Source organism: Aspergillus ambiguus (genome assembly GCF_047715705.1).
Source record: "Aspergillus ambiguus strain CBS 117.58 unplaced genomic scaffold BDV59scaffold_1, whole genome shotgun sequence".
In the NCBI taxonomy this organism is placed as follows: domain Eukaryota; kingdom Fungi; phylum Ascomycota; class Eurotiomycetes; order Eurotiales; family Aspergillaceae; genus Aspergillus; species Aspergillus ambiguus.
In genome coordinates this window covers 1,530,724-1,543,365 of record NW_027395514.1, presented here as the reverse complement: position 1 = coordinate 1,543,365, position 12,642 = coordinate 1,530,724, and the positions used below count along the sequence as shown (strand labels likewise).

At 49.0% G+C, this 12,642-nt stretch overlaps 5 protein-coding genes across 5 annotated transcripts; 2 read left to right on the top strand and 3 right to left on the bottom strand.

Annotated features, from left to right (window-relative positions):
* Nucleotides 1–648: 648 nt before the first annotated feature.
* Nucleotides 649–2,923, bottom strand: BDV59DRAFT_206936 (uncharacterized protein; the record flags this gene model as incomplete). Its single annotated transcript, XM_073694894.1, has 3 exons — nt 649–1,339; nt 1,423–2,774; nt 2,863–2,923. 3 exons carry the CDS (start codon nt 2,921–2,923, stop codon nt 878–880), a joined length of 1,875 nt encoding a protein of 624 aa, XP_073553427.1. The 3' UTR covers nt 649–877.
* A 786-nt stretch (nt 2,924–3,709) lies between these two features.
* BDV59DRAFT_206934 (flavin-containing monooxygenase) lies at nt 3,710–5,656 on the bottom strand (the record flags this gene model as incomplete). Its single annotated transcript, XM_073694893.1, has 2 exons — nt 3,710–5,445; nt 5,482–5,656. The coding sequence occupies 2 exons, from the start codon at nt 5,654–5,656 to the stop codon at nt 3,716–3,718; spliced, it is 1,905 nt and encodes a 634-aa protein (XP_073553426.1). The 3' UTR covers nt 3,710–3,715.
* Nucleotides 5,657–7,159: 1,503 nt separating this feature from the next.
* Nucleotides 7,160–8,573, top strand: BDV59DRAFT_190320 (M20 family metallopeptidase; the record flags this gene model as incomplete). Its single annotated transcript, XM_073691737.1, has 4 exons — nt 7,160–7,252; nt 7,312–8,114; nt 8,165–8,304; nt 8,359–8,573. 4 exons carry the CDS (start codon nt 7,160–7,162, stop codon nt 8,571–8,573), a joined length of 1,251 nt encoding a protein of 416 aa, XP_073553425.1.
* A 485-nt stretch (nt 8,574–9,058) lies between these two features.
* BDV59DRAFT_197549 (putative MFS allantoate transporter) lies at nt 9,059–10,901 on the top strand (the record flags this gene model as incomplete). Its single annotated transcript, XM_073692948.1, has 8 exons — nt 9,059–9,207; nt 9,261–9,479; nt 9,531–9,789; nt 9,843–10,106; nt 10,155–10,255; nt 10,305–10,370; nt 10,418–10,652; nt 10,716–10,901. 8 exons carry the CDS (start codon nt 9,059–9,061, stop codon nt 10,899–10,901), a joined length of 1,479 nt encoding a protein of 492 aa, XP_073553424.1.
* Nucleotides 10,902–10,984: 83 nt separating this feature from the next.
* On the bottom strand, nt 10,985–11,700 carry pmeA (putative pectin methylesterase; the record flags this gene model as incomplete). The annotated part of the gene is made up of 3 exons (XM_073692947.1): nt 10,985–11,412; nt 11,468–11,580; nt 11,648–11,700. The coding sequence occupies 3 exons, from the start codon at nt 11,698–11,700 to the stop codon at nt 10,985–10,987; spliced, it is 594 nt and encodes a 197-aa protein (XP_073553423.1).
* Nucleotides 11,701–12,642: the final 942 nt, after the last annotated feature.

The following is a 12,642-nucleotide window of genomic DNA, read 5'->3' as shown; positions in this document are numbered from 1 at the left end:
GGCCTTCATTCACGGACAATGTTGCGTCATGAATGCCCGCCGCGACAGGTAAATATCCCTTTCATTTCCCCCCATGTCCACCACAAAATCACCCCCACAGATGCAAGATGATGGCTAGCTTCATTAGCCCTTGGCTCAGGCGGGGCTATCCAAATGCAAAAATCTATCCGAGTTTTGGTGTGGGAGTGTCTTGGTTCGTTTGGTGACTGAATTTGTCTAATCGGGGCAATTGCATCCGACTGGGCGTTGGGGAACTATATTTGGTCATGGAATCCCAGCCAGAATCCATGGAAGATAAGCCAGCAATCTTGCGCCGTATGAGTCCCAACAGCACCAAACGCTTTACACAAAGTCGCGACTACGACAATGGTCCTACATTTTCCCTGCCTGACGCATTCACCAAGCTCCAAGTCATTCATGCCCAAGGTGTATAGATATGAAAAGCCTTGACAGAATCTTGAATCCACGTATTAGCCAAGACCAGCATCGTAAAGCACGACTTGCTGCGTACACTATGCCTACCCGTTGGGCATATTCCCAACCGTAGCGGGAAATTCTACGGTTGATCCAACATCGATACGGTAGCAACAAGGATCCAGGCTGTCCACCCTGGTCTCATCCAGCCATGCCAAGGTAGCCTCCATCCTCTTAGCCTACTCTGGGCGGAAGGGTATTATTTCTCTTTCCCCTTCCGTTGTGCGGGGAGCCTATCTAGAAGGATTCTAGAAAGTTCTCTCTGTTACGTCTCCATTGAACGAGCAGGGTTATCCTGGATGATAATTCTTGTGATTATTCTTGGTATTCTTAATGTGCGTCGTTCCCTGGCAGAATCGTTCATGTGATACTTTGTCGGTCGTCATATTATCGCTATTAATGTCTAATGCTCAATCACGGCCGCAGATGGATGCATCTGGACAAAGATCTCCCCGCCCTGGATGACCTCGTCGAATCGACTGCTCACCCGTGCGTAGTTCTGCCCGTACTTTGCGAGCTCCCGGAGCCTGATAGACACCCAGTCTTGGTAAATTTTATCCGGGGTGGCGATGCCAGCGATAAAAAGCGGCCATACGATACGCAGCATTAGTCGGGGCCGACTCCGGTGCAATTTTAAAGCGAGTTCCAGTACCCGAGTTACCGCCGTGGAGAGTGACAGCAGCGAATGGTGCTGTTGATCCTTGCTATTATCATTGACCGCGGGGGCAGGAAAGCACAGGTAGAGGTATACAATTGTGCTGTAGTAGGTGATGCTTGACCACAGAATCGTTTCCATCACGCGGCGGCCGGGGACAATCTCGACGGACGGAGCGGACTGGGCAGACGATAACAGCGTGTCGTATTCCTGTAGGATTGCGTTAATTATGCCGGTCGCTTCCTTGGCAAAAGAATTCGTATCTGGTGTTGGGATCTGATTTCTCGGCTTACATCTGCGATGGTGGCTAGCTCGGCGGTAATATGCTGATAAGAATCTGTGGGCATGTCTACTCTCCTTTCGGCGCCTTCCTTGTTCGCGTGACTCTTCTTGAATAACTCTGTGATGTTGAATTGCACCACGTGGCTTCTATGGTACAGTGTCAGTCCTGGCAGATTTTCCATGTCGTCTAGCTGCGCCGTGGCGGGATAGTCCTCGCCCCAGAACCGCGACGGGGACTGACGACTGATCTTGTATAGCTCTGGGAGTGTTAGTGATGTTTTCCCTGGTTCTCCGCATAGGAAGAATCGGAAGAGGTCAGACTCCAATTGCGCTTGGCCATTGAGTCCGTGGAATACCGCCCCGGGAGTGAAGAAGTAGAGCGTCCAGAGGAGGAAGAGGGGCACTGATGTGCGTCGGAGCGGGCTTCCGGTCAGCGCCGGTGTACAATGACCCGGAGATTTGACATTCAACTCCTCCAGTTGTGAGCTCTGTGGCCGTGGTGCAGTTTCACCGTGTGGGTGGGCATCTATTTCCCTGTTGCCGATAACTGATGTTAACTCCCTCTGTCTGTTTTGCAGCAATGGCACGATGTGGTTGTGGAGGATCGTTACAATCCCGCGGATGTGGATATTGATTGCGGAAACTCCATTACCGAAACGACTCTCGTAATCTACCATGAGCCAAAGCGTGATGAAGATAGCCTCAATCCGGGCCGGCGATTTGACATCCTGCTTGAGGGCCTCGCGAAGACCGGCCAGTGCCCGGCCATAGTGTCGGCGGCCGTCAACATCAGACAAATCATCGGGGACAGCCCGCGCATGTGCGGCGCTACTGTCATGGCAGCGGGCGCGGTGGATCTCGCTGGCCGTACTGGCCAAGATCATGCTCATCAGCATTGGCTCGTGGACAGCGACCCGGTGGTACGCATAGGATAGGGTGGACCACGGCCAATGCTTCCCAAGGATGATGACAAGGGCGGAATCGCGGAGATACTCGATACAATATCGGTCCACGCCGGAGAGGGAGAGGGAATTGGCAGCCTGCAGCAAATCTTGGGCCCGCGCAGGCTGCAGGGGGGCGAGGGCCAGCGAGGTTGTCTGGGCATACAGACTCCGCCGTCTCTGGTGGCGACCATTGGAGATAGCCGACGAGCTTGCGGAAGTCTTGGAGTGAGTGCCATCATACGCGTCCGCGCCTTGGCTCTTCTTGGGGGCAACAGGTTTCCTCCGAGGAATTGGTCCGCCGTGCCATTCACAGCGGATCTGGGCCACGGCACAGCGACGACACTGGGGTTCCGCTTGGCCCGCGACAGGCAATTTCTCTTCGTCGCATTTCACCTTGCGGATTCTGCACGTGCGACATCCTATGCACGGGGGAGTCAGCCAGATTGTTCATCTCAATGATCCTTCGGCCGTGAATGAAGACAGAGAGGGTGGCGGTGGATCCCTTGCCTGTTTTGGACCGAGGTTTTTTGCCAAGCGTGACCGTGCTCCACTCGCTCTTGGTGGCCATTATTCGTGCTTGTCTTGGACAGGCCAGTGGGTTTCAACGCACGCGATCACCAGCCGGGTATATGAGCAGAAGAGAGTCGTGCGACAGCACTATGAATCAGGAAAGGCGAGCCCCAAGTGGGGAATGCGGCGGCGGGGAAGACATGCGTAATCAGATCTCACTGCGCAGTGATAAGAGAGGGGCTCGATAGTGCAAGTGGGGAGCGTATAGCCATCGCCTCGTGTTCTGCGGTGGTGGTCGGATTCTTGTGGGATTTTGATCGACGTGACCCCATATGCCAATGGCATTCGGTATTCTAGGACACTGGCTAGTGAAAAAGATATTGAGAGAATTCCCACTGACACATAATCACACTAACTCATTTCGAATGTGCATAATTATTATAAAGTGAGAAGTGCCAGCAGATGAAGCAACGGCTTAAACATGAGGATACATCATCTCATCACTGCCCTTAGCCACGGCTGCATGGACAGCCATACAACGCGCATTTGTAAAAAGCGAACATAAATCCACGATAGCATCACAAAAATGGTTGGACATTGTTTGGCTTAGCAACAATCCTATCCAAGATCTCAGTTTCTCAGTTCAAATGCCAATCGGTAGCAGATTGTTATTCCATCAAGTGATCACTAAGAAGCCAGTCAGACCAATTTTTGACTTCATATATTTTACAAAATAACATCTTCTTAGCTACAGGAAGCCACAGGTATATGAGAAATTATGTGTCCACGGGGATATCTGATAATATAATTGATAGGCCACAAAATCCAGGCCATTCAATTCAATCCTCGCTCAGCGCACCACAATACCCATCATGTCGCCCTCGGCTCTCCAGTTTTCGATGATTTCAAGCCAATGCTCTATTCCCGAACCCCAGAGACCAGAACGTGCCAGAACCATCTGCTTTTCGGGTAGCATACGATCAAGATCGCCCTCTAGATTGAAGTATCCCGGTGTGCATCCAATTCCAGCCCCCATTGGCGCAGAATGCAACATCACCTGCATGCCCCAATCCTCTGCTGCTTCTGTGGACGGCGCAATAACGACATGTGCGCCATTAGCCCTACGCTTCGCTTCGACCAATATGTACGAGATATGCTTTGCGTACTCGTCGAGGTTAAAGCGGTAGTTTCCACTTGTAGAGGCCTGTTGAGGTCCGGAGAGGAAAAGATTTGGGAACTTAGCATCAATGACACCATGTAGGGTTGTAGGGCCAAGTCGTTGCCATTCCTCACTCATGGATACCCCGTTTAAGCCTATGACCGACATATTTGCTTTCTCAGCCGGCGTACCAGCCGGTGGTGCAAGAAACCCCGTCGCGAAGATAACTACGTCGGCCTGGTAGGTTTTGTTGCCCACGACCAGAGAGTCTGCCGTCATTCGATCAATGCCCTTGCCATCAGTATCCACAAGAGTCACATTGTCTTCGTTGAAAGTCTTGAGGTAGTCATCGTGAAATAAGGGGCGTTTGCACCATACAGGGTACCAGGGCTTCAGTTTCTCTGCGGTGAGAGGGTCGTTCACCTCGTGATCCACACGAGAATGAATACGATTTTGGCGGTAACTATCGATCTCGATCAATTTGGCCCTGTATGGCGGAATTTCTTCTGGTAATTTCGGTCCTCCGGTATAGCCAGTTAGAGCAACCAAGGCTGGAGCGCGGGTCCATCCGTCGTCGACTAAGTTGACTGCTGGTGTTTCGCCAAGAGTGAAATGTTGGTGGAAGTTCCGCATTCGCTCTCGCTGCCATCCTTTCGATCGGGCGACCTCTCTATGGAACCATTGCTCGTCAGTCTCTCGCTGATCACGAACGTCAACTGAGGCCGGAGTGCGTTGTACAACGTAAAGATGCTTGCACCATTGCGCGAGCTGCGGAACAATCTGCACTGCTGTCGCTCCTGTACCGATAATTGCGACCCGTTTGTCCTTCAATTCAGTAAGCGATGGGTCTTTAGGAGATCCACCAGTAATACCATATGCCCAACGTGCAGAATGAAACATATCACCTTGGTAATCCAGAATACCTGGAATGTGCGGGAGCTTAGGCCAGTTGAGCACACCAGCAGCAATAGTAACAAACTTCGAGCGAATTTCGAGTGTCTCTGGCGATTTACCCTTACGTCGCTGGATTAGACTGACCGACCATTCTTTGCTATCATCATCCCAAACAAGTTTCTGGGCTTGGGTTTGAAAAACGGCACAGTCGGTCAATCCCCATTTCTCCGCAACAAGGTTGACATACTCCAAAATCTCTTCACCTTGCGAATAGCGGTGCTTAGGCATGTATCCTGTCTTCTCAAGATAAGGAAGATAGAGGTAACTCTCGATATCACACATAAGCCCCGGGTACCTATTCCAGTACCATGTGCCACCAAAGCCACCAGCTGGATCAATAATCCGAATATCTCCGGGTGGTATACCAGCCTCGATCATGCGGACAGCATTCTGTATCCCGCCCCATCCAGCACCGATGATGAGTATTTCGCTGCGCTGGCCGGGAAACTTGGTATGAAGAGGGCGAACTGCTGCCGGGTCAACCCATGGATCATCGGCGAAACGCTCATATGCCGGTGACTTTGCGATTTCGATAAACTGTGCATTTCCATCATCGCGGAGACGTTTCTTTCTCTCGTCTTCGTAGCGAGATTCTAATTGGGCCAGTTGAAAGGAGTCAATCTGCTCGTTCAGCATCGTGGGTACAGAAGAATTGTCTTTACTGTTGATAATGGACATGATGGACACAAATGTGCGTTTGCGAGTCCGAGTCAGATTTCTCGGGTGACCTACATGTTGGGGACAAGGGAGGAAGGACAGAGCCAATTTATTCAGATCACCATGCCCTAGAAGCCCGAGGCTGACACCGCCAGATAGTATCCCTTTGTCAACCCCGCTGTCAGCAACTGGGAGCTGCTAAATTCTTATGTGGGGGCCGAAAGACGATCGCGTGGATCTTTTTATGTTATTGTCGAAATGGGCACGTTAAGTCCACCCATGATCCGGGTTCACATTGAATGGCTCTTCGCGCCATTGCCATCTTTCTTACTGGGCAGTTGAGCCGCACCTGACATCCTTCCAATAAAGCTTATTTCGTGAACCGCCCTATTTCTGCACTATGGAATAGTGATAAGTCTGCAGAATCAACATGAATAACTACAGGTCAACGCCGCTTTTTACCCCAGAATAGCCGGGAACACGGCATACGTTGCGTAAATTGCTCACAGATCACAATACGGAAGTACTCAGCAGGAGTCTTGGCCTGTCATCCCTAACAAATTGCAGTAAATTTAATCAACCACACGTGTATAGAGCTTCCAATCACATAGATATGGTGTGCTGAGCGAGACGATAATATAATATCAAGAGGTATCCCAATAAACATTGTCGTCTGTAAGATGGAGATGAAGAGACCAACCAGAAGGCCCGGCGATCCTCCTGGGCTGTCAACCACGACCCCTCAGAAGAGTTAGACGTATGAATTTCCTCAGCCAAAGTATGCGATTGTCATTAACCATCAATATGGGGGTTCTTTAATGATTGGTGGCCGTTAATACTCTATTCCTAGACATCGTTTCAGCCATAGTGCGGAAGGGTTCCGACCATCTACAATCACCCGAAGGTGCTATGCCGCACTCACAGTGAGGCGTATTTAATAGTGCAAAAGTTAGCTTGGTCTGGAAGCAAGAGAATATAGGATTCAGATACAGGGAAAAGCGATGTTTGTGTCTTTTGGCCCAGGAAACAGGAGTTTTCTTTACCCGAGATCCTTTCAAATCTCAAATTGGTTTCCGTTGAGTCAGGTCATTTGGAAACTGACGCTTGCTGCTCGAGCCCGGTATCACTGCGACAAGCCTCTGCTAGTTATCTGGCACCCTTATCGTTAGTCCGCTAATAGACCATATGCCCGCTTAGGAGGCACAGAACCATTGCCGAATTTGGCCGAACAGGATTTCTGCCGAACGACCATCGTTGATTGGCTGCATCGGCTCCATTAGGTGATCCGTTTGTCTCAGGAGCCAATCACAGTTCTCGGCTTCCTGTGACCCCCGATTCGGCAAGTCGTTTGGAAGTACACAAGTTCTCCTCATTTAGCGAGGTATCCAATTCGTGCCATTGTTACCCGAGTCAGTTATTGTTACTTTCACTATAAAAGAATTCACTATCGTCCTCGCAAATCTAAATCATATCTTTTCACAATATATATCCGTCCCTGCAATAGATCCCGTGTCTATGATTGCAATGCATGTTCCTCAGTCGCAGTTGCGCTTCATTGAAAGCGTGGAAGAAGCACTTCGCAAATACGATGCCAAGTTAAAAAACATCAACAGCAAAGTAAGCAAACAATGGCCAAAGTGATGCAGATTAGGAAGCAATTAACGATATGGTCTCAGATTTGGTCCAATCCTGAATTGGCGTATAAGGAATACCAAGCTCACAATCACATCTGCGAGCTGTTTGAAAGTCTTCAATCGGAGGGATATCGCGTGCGTCGCAGTGCTTATGATCTCGAGACTGCTCTCGAAGTGGAATATGTCCACGGCTCCGGCGGTCGCGTCATTGCATTCAACGCGGAATACGATGCGCTTCCCGGTATTGGCCACGCCTGTGGACATAATCTCATTGCAACAAGCTCAATTGCTGCCTTTATTTCGACTTGTGAAGCACTGAAGGCTCAATACGGCAACGGCCCTGGGTTCACTGTACGGCTGCTAGGGACTCCGGCTGAAGAATCGGGCGGAGGCAAGGTAAAGCTCCTGGACAAGGGCGCATACAAAGATGTCGATGCATGTCTCATGGTACATCCTGCACCCATGGTTCCCAACGATCCCCAGCTTCTAAGCATGGCGACTGTAATCCCGGGAGGCTTCCTGGCCAATGATAAAGTGAGGGTAACTTTCACGGGCAAGGCAGCCCACGCCGCTGCGGCACCTTGGGAGGGAGTTAATGCATTGGATGCTGTAGTCGCTGCCTACGTCAATATCTCTCTTTTAAGACAGCAAATTCTGCCGTCTCAAAAGATCCATGGTGTTATTACACACGGCGGAGACCGACCAAATGTCATTCCTTGGTCGGCTAGTGTGGATTATTATATTCGGTCCCCCAGCCTAAAGACATTGAAACCATTGACGGAGAAAGTAATCAAGTGCTTCGAGGCGGCTGCCACAGCCACTGGGTGCAAGGTGGAATTCGACTGGTAAGTGTTCTTCCAGAGTCAACGATGCACTATTAATTAAGTTGTCTCAGGGGAATCTCGTATGCCGACTTGAAGACAAACACACCAATTTGTGAGAGCTACATCTCAGCGATGCGAGTGATGGGCCATCATGTGGTTTTCGACAATTCCGGAAAGGACAGTCTCCTTGGAGGAGGATCTACTGATATGGGTTCGTGTCAGGGAAAGAGGACTCTGCATGGCCATTCACTGACATGTCTACCAGGTAACGTTTCGTACGCGGTTCCAGGCTTCCACGGAATGTTTACAATCCCTACCAACGGGGTCAACCACACGCCGGAATTTACCAGTGGCGCAGGATCCGTGGAAGGCTACCAGCGCTGTATATCATGTGCCGCGGGAATGGCCGCAGTAGCATGCCAATTTCTTGTAGATGATGAGTTTGCCGATAAGGTCAAGCAAGATTTTCAGAAGGAATGATAGCTACTGAGACATGGGCGAATCGGCTGTAATGATGCTACAGGTTAGAATGCGTTAGTGCGGGATTAGCCCGGACTTCATAATCGGATATTGCCCCCATTGCTCCCAAAACCCCCGTGTCGCCTTAAACTGAGTATTACATTCCCGCATACTTGCTTATCAAAACAGCGGCAAACCCCATGCGGGGAAGCTTCGACGATGGCGGCTTGTTGGAAGGGCCAAGAAGCTAATCTCGAATCACGAGACAGAACCAGTCGGTTTCCAAGACCAACAAAGACTCTAGGCAATACTTTATGACGACTAGCCTTGCCGATGCAGCCAATGACTGGGAATAAAACACAATCATTTAGGCGTATGCCATACTCACATCTACGAGCATTGATATCACTCGCTGCGAGGGGTAATGAAGACATATAAAAGGCATCGAGTGGAATTCTGATTAAGAATACGTGCACCTCTGGTACAACTATCTTTTATTGACAACTATGGCAAGCACTGAGAAAAAACCGGAGGACTTCAGAGACAATGAGGCAGATAATCCCACCCTCGAAAAGGGGGCACTGGAACAAATCCAGGAGCCTTATCAATTCACGCCTCAGGAAGAGAGACGGCTTGTTTGGAAGATTGACTTGATGTTTGCTCTCCTGTCTTGGGTTTAAAACATTTAGATACTGATGTACATCTTAGGATCCTTCCAATCATGCTCATTGCGTACATGATGGCGTTCCTAGATAAACAGACGTTGAGCTACACTTCACTCATGGGCTTGAGAGAGGACCTACATCTTGTAGGGTCAGAATACAGCTGGTCTTCGAGCATCTTCTACTTTGGATATCTATTTTTCTCCTGGCCCGCATCTCTTCTTATGGTCAGATTTCCTTTGGGAAAGTACCTCGCTTGTAATTTGTGCGTCTCCTGAACACCTCTCATCATAAAACGGTCCTAAATCATATCTAGTATTATATGGGCTGTCGTCCTTGCCTGCCATGCGGCCACCAAAAACTTCGCCGGCATCATGGTGACTCGATTTTTCCTAGGCGTCACAGAAGCCAGTCTTTCTCCAGGGTTCAGCTTACTTACCTCTCTGTGGTATCGCACCTCTGAACAGCCGCTACGCCATGGAATATGGTTCTGTGGTAACTCAATCTCTCTGATCATCGGTAATGTCATTGCTGTAGGCATTTGGCAGATTAAAGGGGGCCTCCATCCTTGGCAAGTACGTACGGTCTTCTAAGTTGTCGAATGTTATGCTAATTCCCACTCTTTCAGTGGATTTTTATTATCTTCGGATTGATCACCTTTGTTTGGGGTGTGCTCATGCTTTTTCGTCTTCCGGATTCTCCAAGCACGGCATCATTCCTCAACGAAAACGAACGGTTGATTGCCATGGAGCGACTGAGATCCAATAAAGCTGGATACAAGAGTAACAAGATCGACCGCGACCAAATTTTTGAAGCCCTTCGGGACGTTAAGACCTGGTTACTGGCTGTACTGATTCTAGCATCAAATATACCAAATGGAGGATTCACAACGGTGTGTATACTCTCATTTGTTGCATTTCATCTCGCTAATTCAGATCAGTTTAATGGCCTTATCCTCAAGGGGTTCGGGTATTCGACATTCCGAACGCTCTTGCTTGGAATGCCCGGGGGCGCTGTTGTCTTTGTCTTCGTTCTTGCCTCGTACGTATCAGATGGTTTCTTGGAATTTCGAGACACTGACATACGGTAGGTCAATTATATCCTCCAAGGTCCCTAACTCCCGCTGTATTGTCATAGCCGTTGTGTCTTGCATAAGGTGAGAACGTCTTCACCTAGTTTAATTTTGCTTCTGACAAGTCATAGTATCCTCGGTAGTGCCCTTGTCTACGCAACATCCTCCATCGCCTCTCGCTATGCTGGCCTCCTTCTCATGGGTCTATACTCTGTCGGCATGCCCCTTTCTATGGCCATGATTAGCTCGAATATCGGCGGTTTCACCAAACGAGCAACTGTCAGTGCTATTTACTTTATAATGTATTGTGCCGGAAACATCATTGGACCGCAGCTATTTTTCGAAGATCAGGCACCAAAGTACGAGGTATGCTGGCTTTTCTTTCAAGATAGGCTTAGAGCCAAACACTAACGCGGATGTCTCTCGCAGAGCGGGTTTCAAGCAATCCTAGTTTGTCTTGTAGTAGTTGTTGTTGACGTGGTTGCACTGGGATACTATCTGAGATGGGAGAACTCACGGCGCGATAAAAAATATCCCCGTGGCTCTTCTGAAACCCAACGACAGTTGGCTGATACTACGGACCTTCAGAACAAGGAATTCCGCTACGTATATTAACTGGCATCCGCTCGAGTTAGCTACATGCTTCAATATTTCGTAATGGCGTCAAATATTCCAACAACATAACCCTCCACGGGCCGCTAGTAGGTCCGATCAATCCAACTTGTCCACCCACTACCCAGCACGATGTTCTTAGTGACGGGCGCACTGATCTCGGTCTCATATTGCCTTTCGGAAGTGTCAGATCCATCTCCAGTGTTGCCAATCTCATAGTATAACGGCGTTGCCCCAGAGGCCATCGTTGTCCATCCTTTAGGGTTGATGATGTCGCTTAGCTTGGAGTTTTGGTAAATGACACGCGCCAACACACGCCACGGTCGTCCCAAATACACATCCTCAGTCAAATCGAGCCCCGATCCTCCCTCTATTGTACAGTGATCGAAAGCATACCATGACGTATCGTCCGACGTCTCCCGAGACATAGCGGTGATCGCCCCGGAACCGATAGAAACAATGTCGCATTCACCGAACCAGGCAGAGGCATCTCCGAAGATATAGTCCACCGCTCCTAAATAATTATAAGCATATATTTTTAACACTAACCTGTAGACTGTATTCTATACCTTCCATGTAGCAATTGGAATAATACTGCGTACCCTCACGAGCATAAAGAGTATCCTGATAGCCGAGGAACTTGCAGCCATAGAAGCCAATTTGGTCTCCACTCACAGAAGCACTGGACAATGTTTAGTTAGCTGCATCCACTTGCCTTGATAGAATCAAATCTCTCTTCATATACTCACGCAACAGCCTGCGCTCCTTTCCCATATCCGTTCTGTACATTGATGTTGTACATCCGAAACACGTTCTTGTCGACATTTATTGTGGCACTTGCCACAAGAGATCCCGCCTCTGGGGAGGAAATCGTATGTGTGATAGTCACAGTATTTTGTTTGTACGTACTAGTATCCGTTGTCTGTCCATAAATTGTTAGATTCCCAGGATAGTTGATCGTCAATTGTTCTTTATAGGTTCCTGCGGCAACGTAGATGCAAGCAGTGGTAGAAGCAGAGCCAAGAGCATCAAGTGCGCTACCAATGGTGGAGTACTTCCCACCTGATCCTACTGTGAGGCATCCTGATGGGGCAGAAGTTCTAGCTGCTCTCTTCGTATTGATACCGAGGGCAGAGACACAACCCGCTAATGCTAGCAGGGTAACCGTGTTTAAGAGTTGCATCGCTAAGTATGCACTGTTCACCGAAGTTGTGAATTAAACTACGAAAAGGCCAAATCAGATGGGATATCGAGGCGATATTTAAATGAAACTAAGATTAAGATTCTGGGTGCTGTCTGGCCGTAAATTTCTGGCGAGGGCCTGATTTCTGGAAATTCTCCGTCCGCATGGGACTTGAGGGACAGCCACACACTATCTCACTTACAGATCTGTCATGATCCCCTGAAATTAAGATATAAAAACTCCGGGGTAAACATGGATTCAATTCTTCACACGATGCAAGCCAGGAACTTGAATATATGACCTGAGATTCAAACCACCGCGGGCGGGGAAATTCCTCCGGCGTCTCAGAGATTATCCACCACGGTTTCATCTATACTCCTAATTTCCTCTAATCACCATTTACGATGGCTGATTTTGCCGGAGAATATCTTTTTCTGTTCGGTAGATCGAAATTGTCCACCCGGTGTCGCTTAATCTCTACTTTCATAAAGCTTGTCCCCTGGGTTGCATCGCTTCAGTATATATAGGTTCATCGTTCGGACTGACGAATTCCTACTGGAA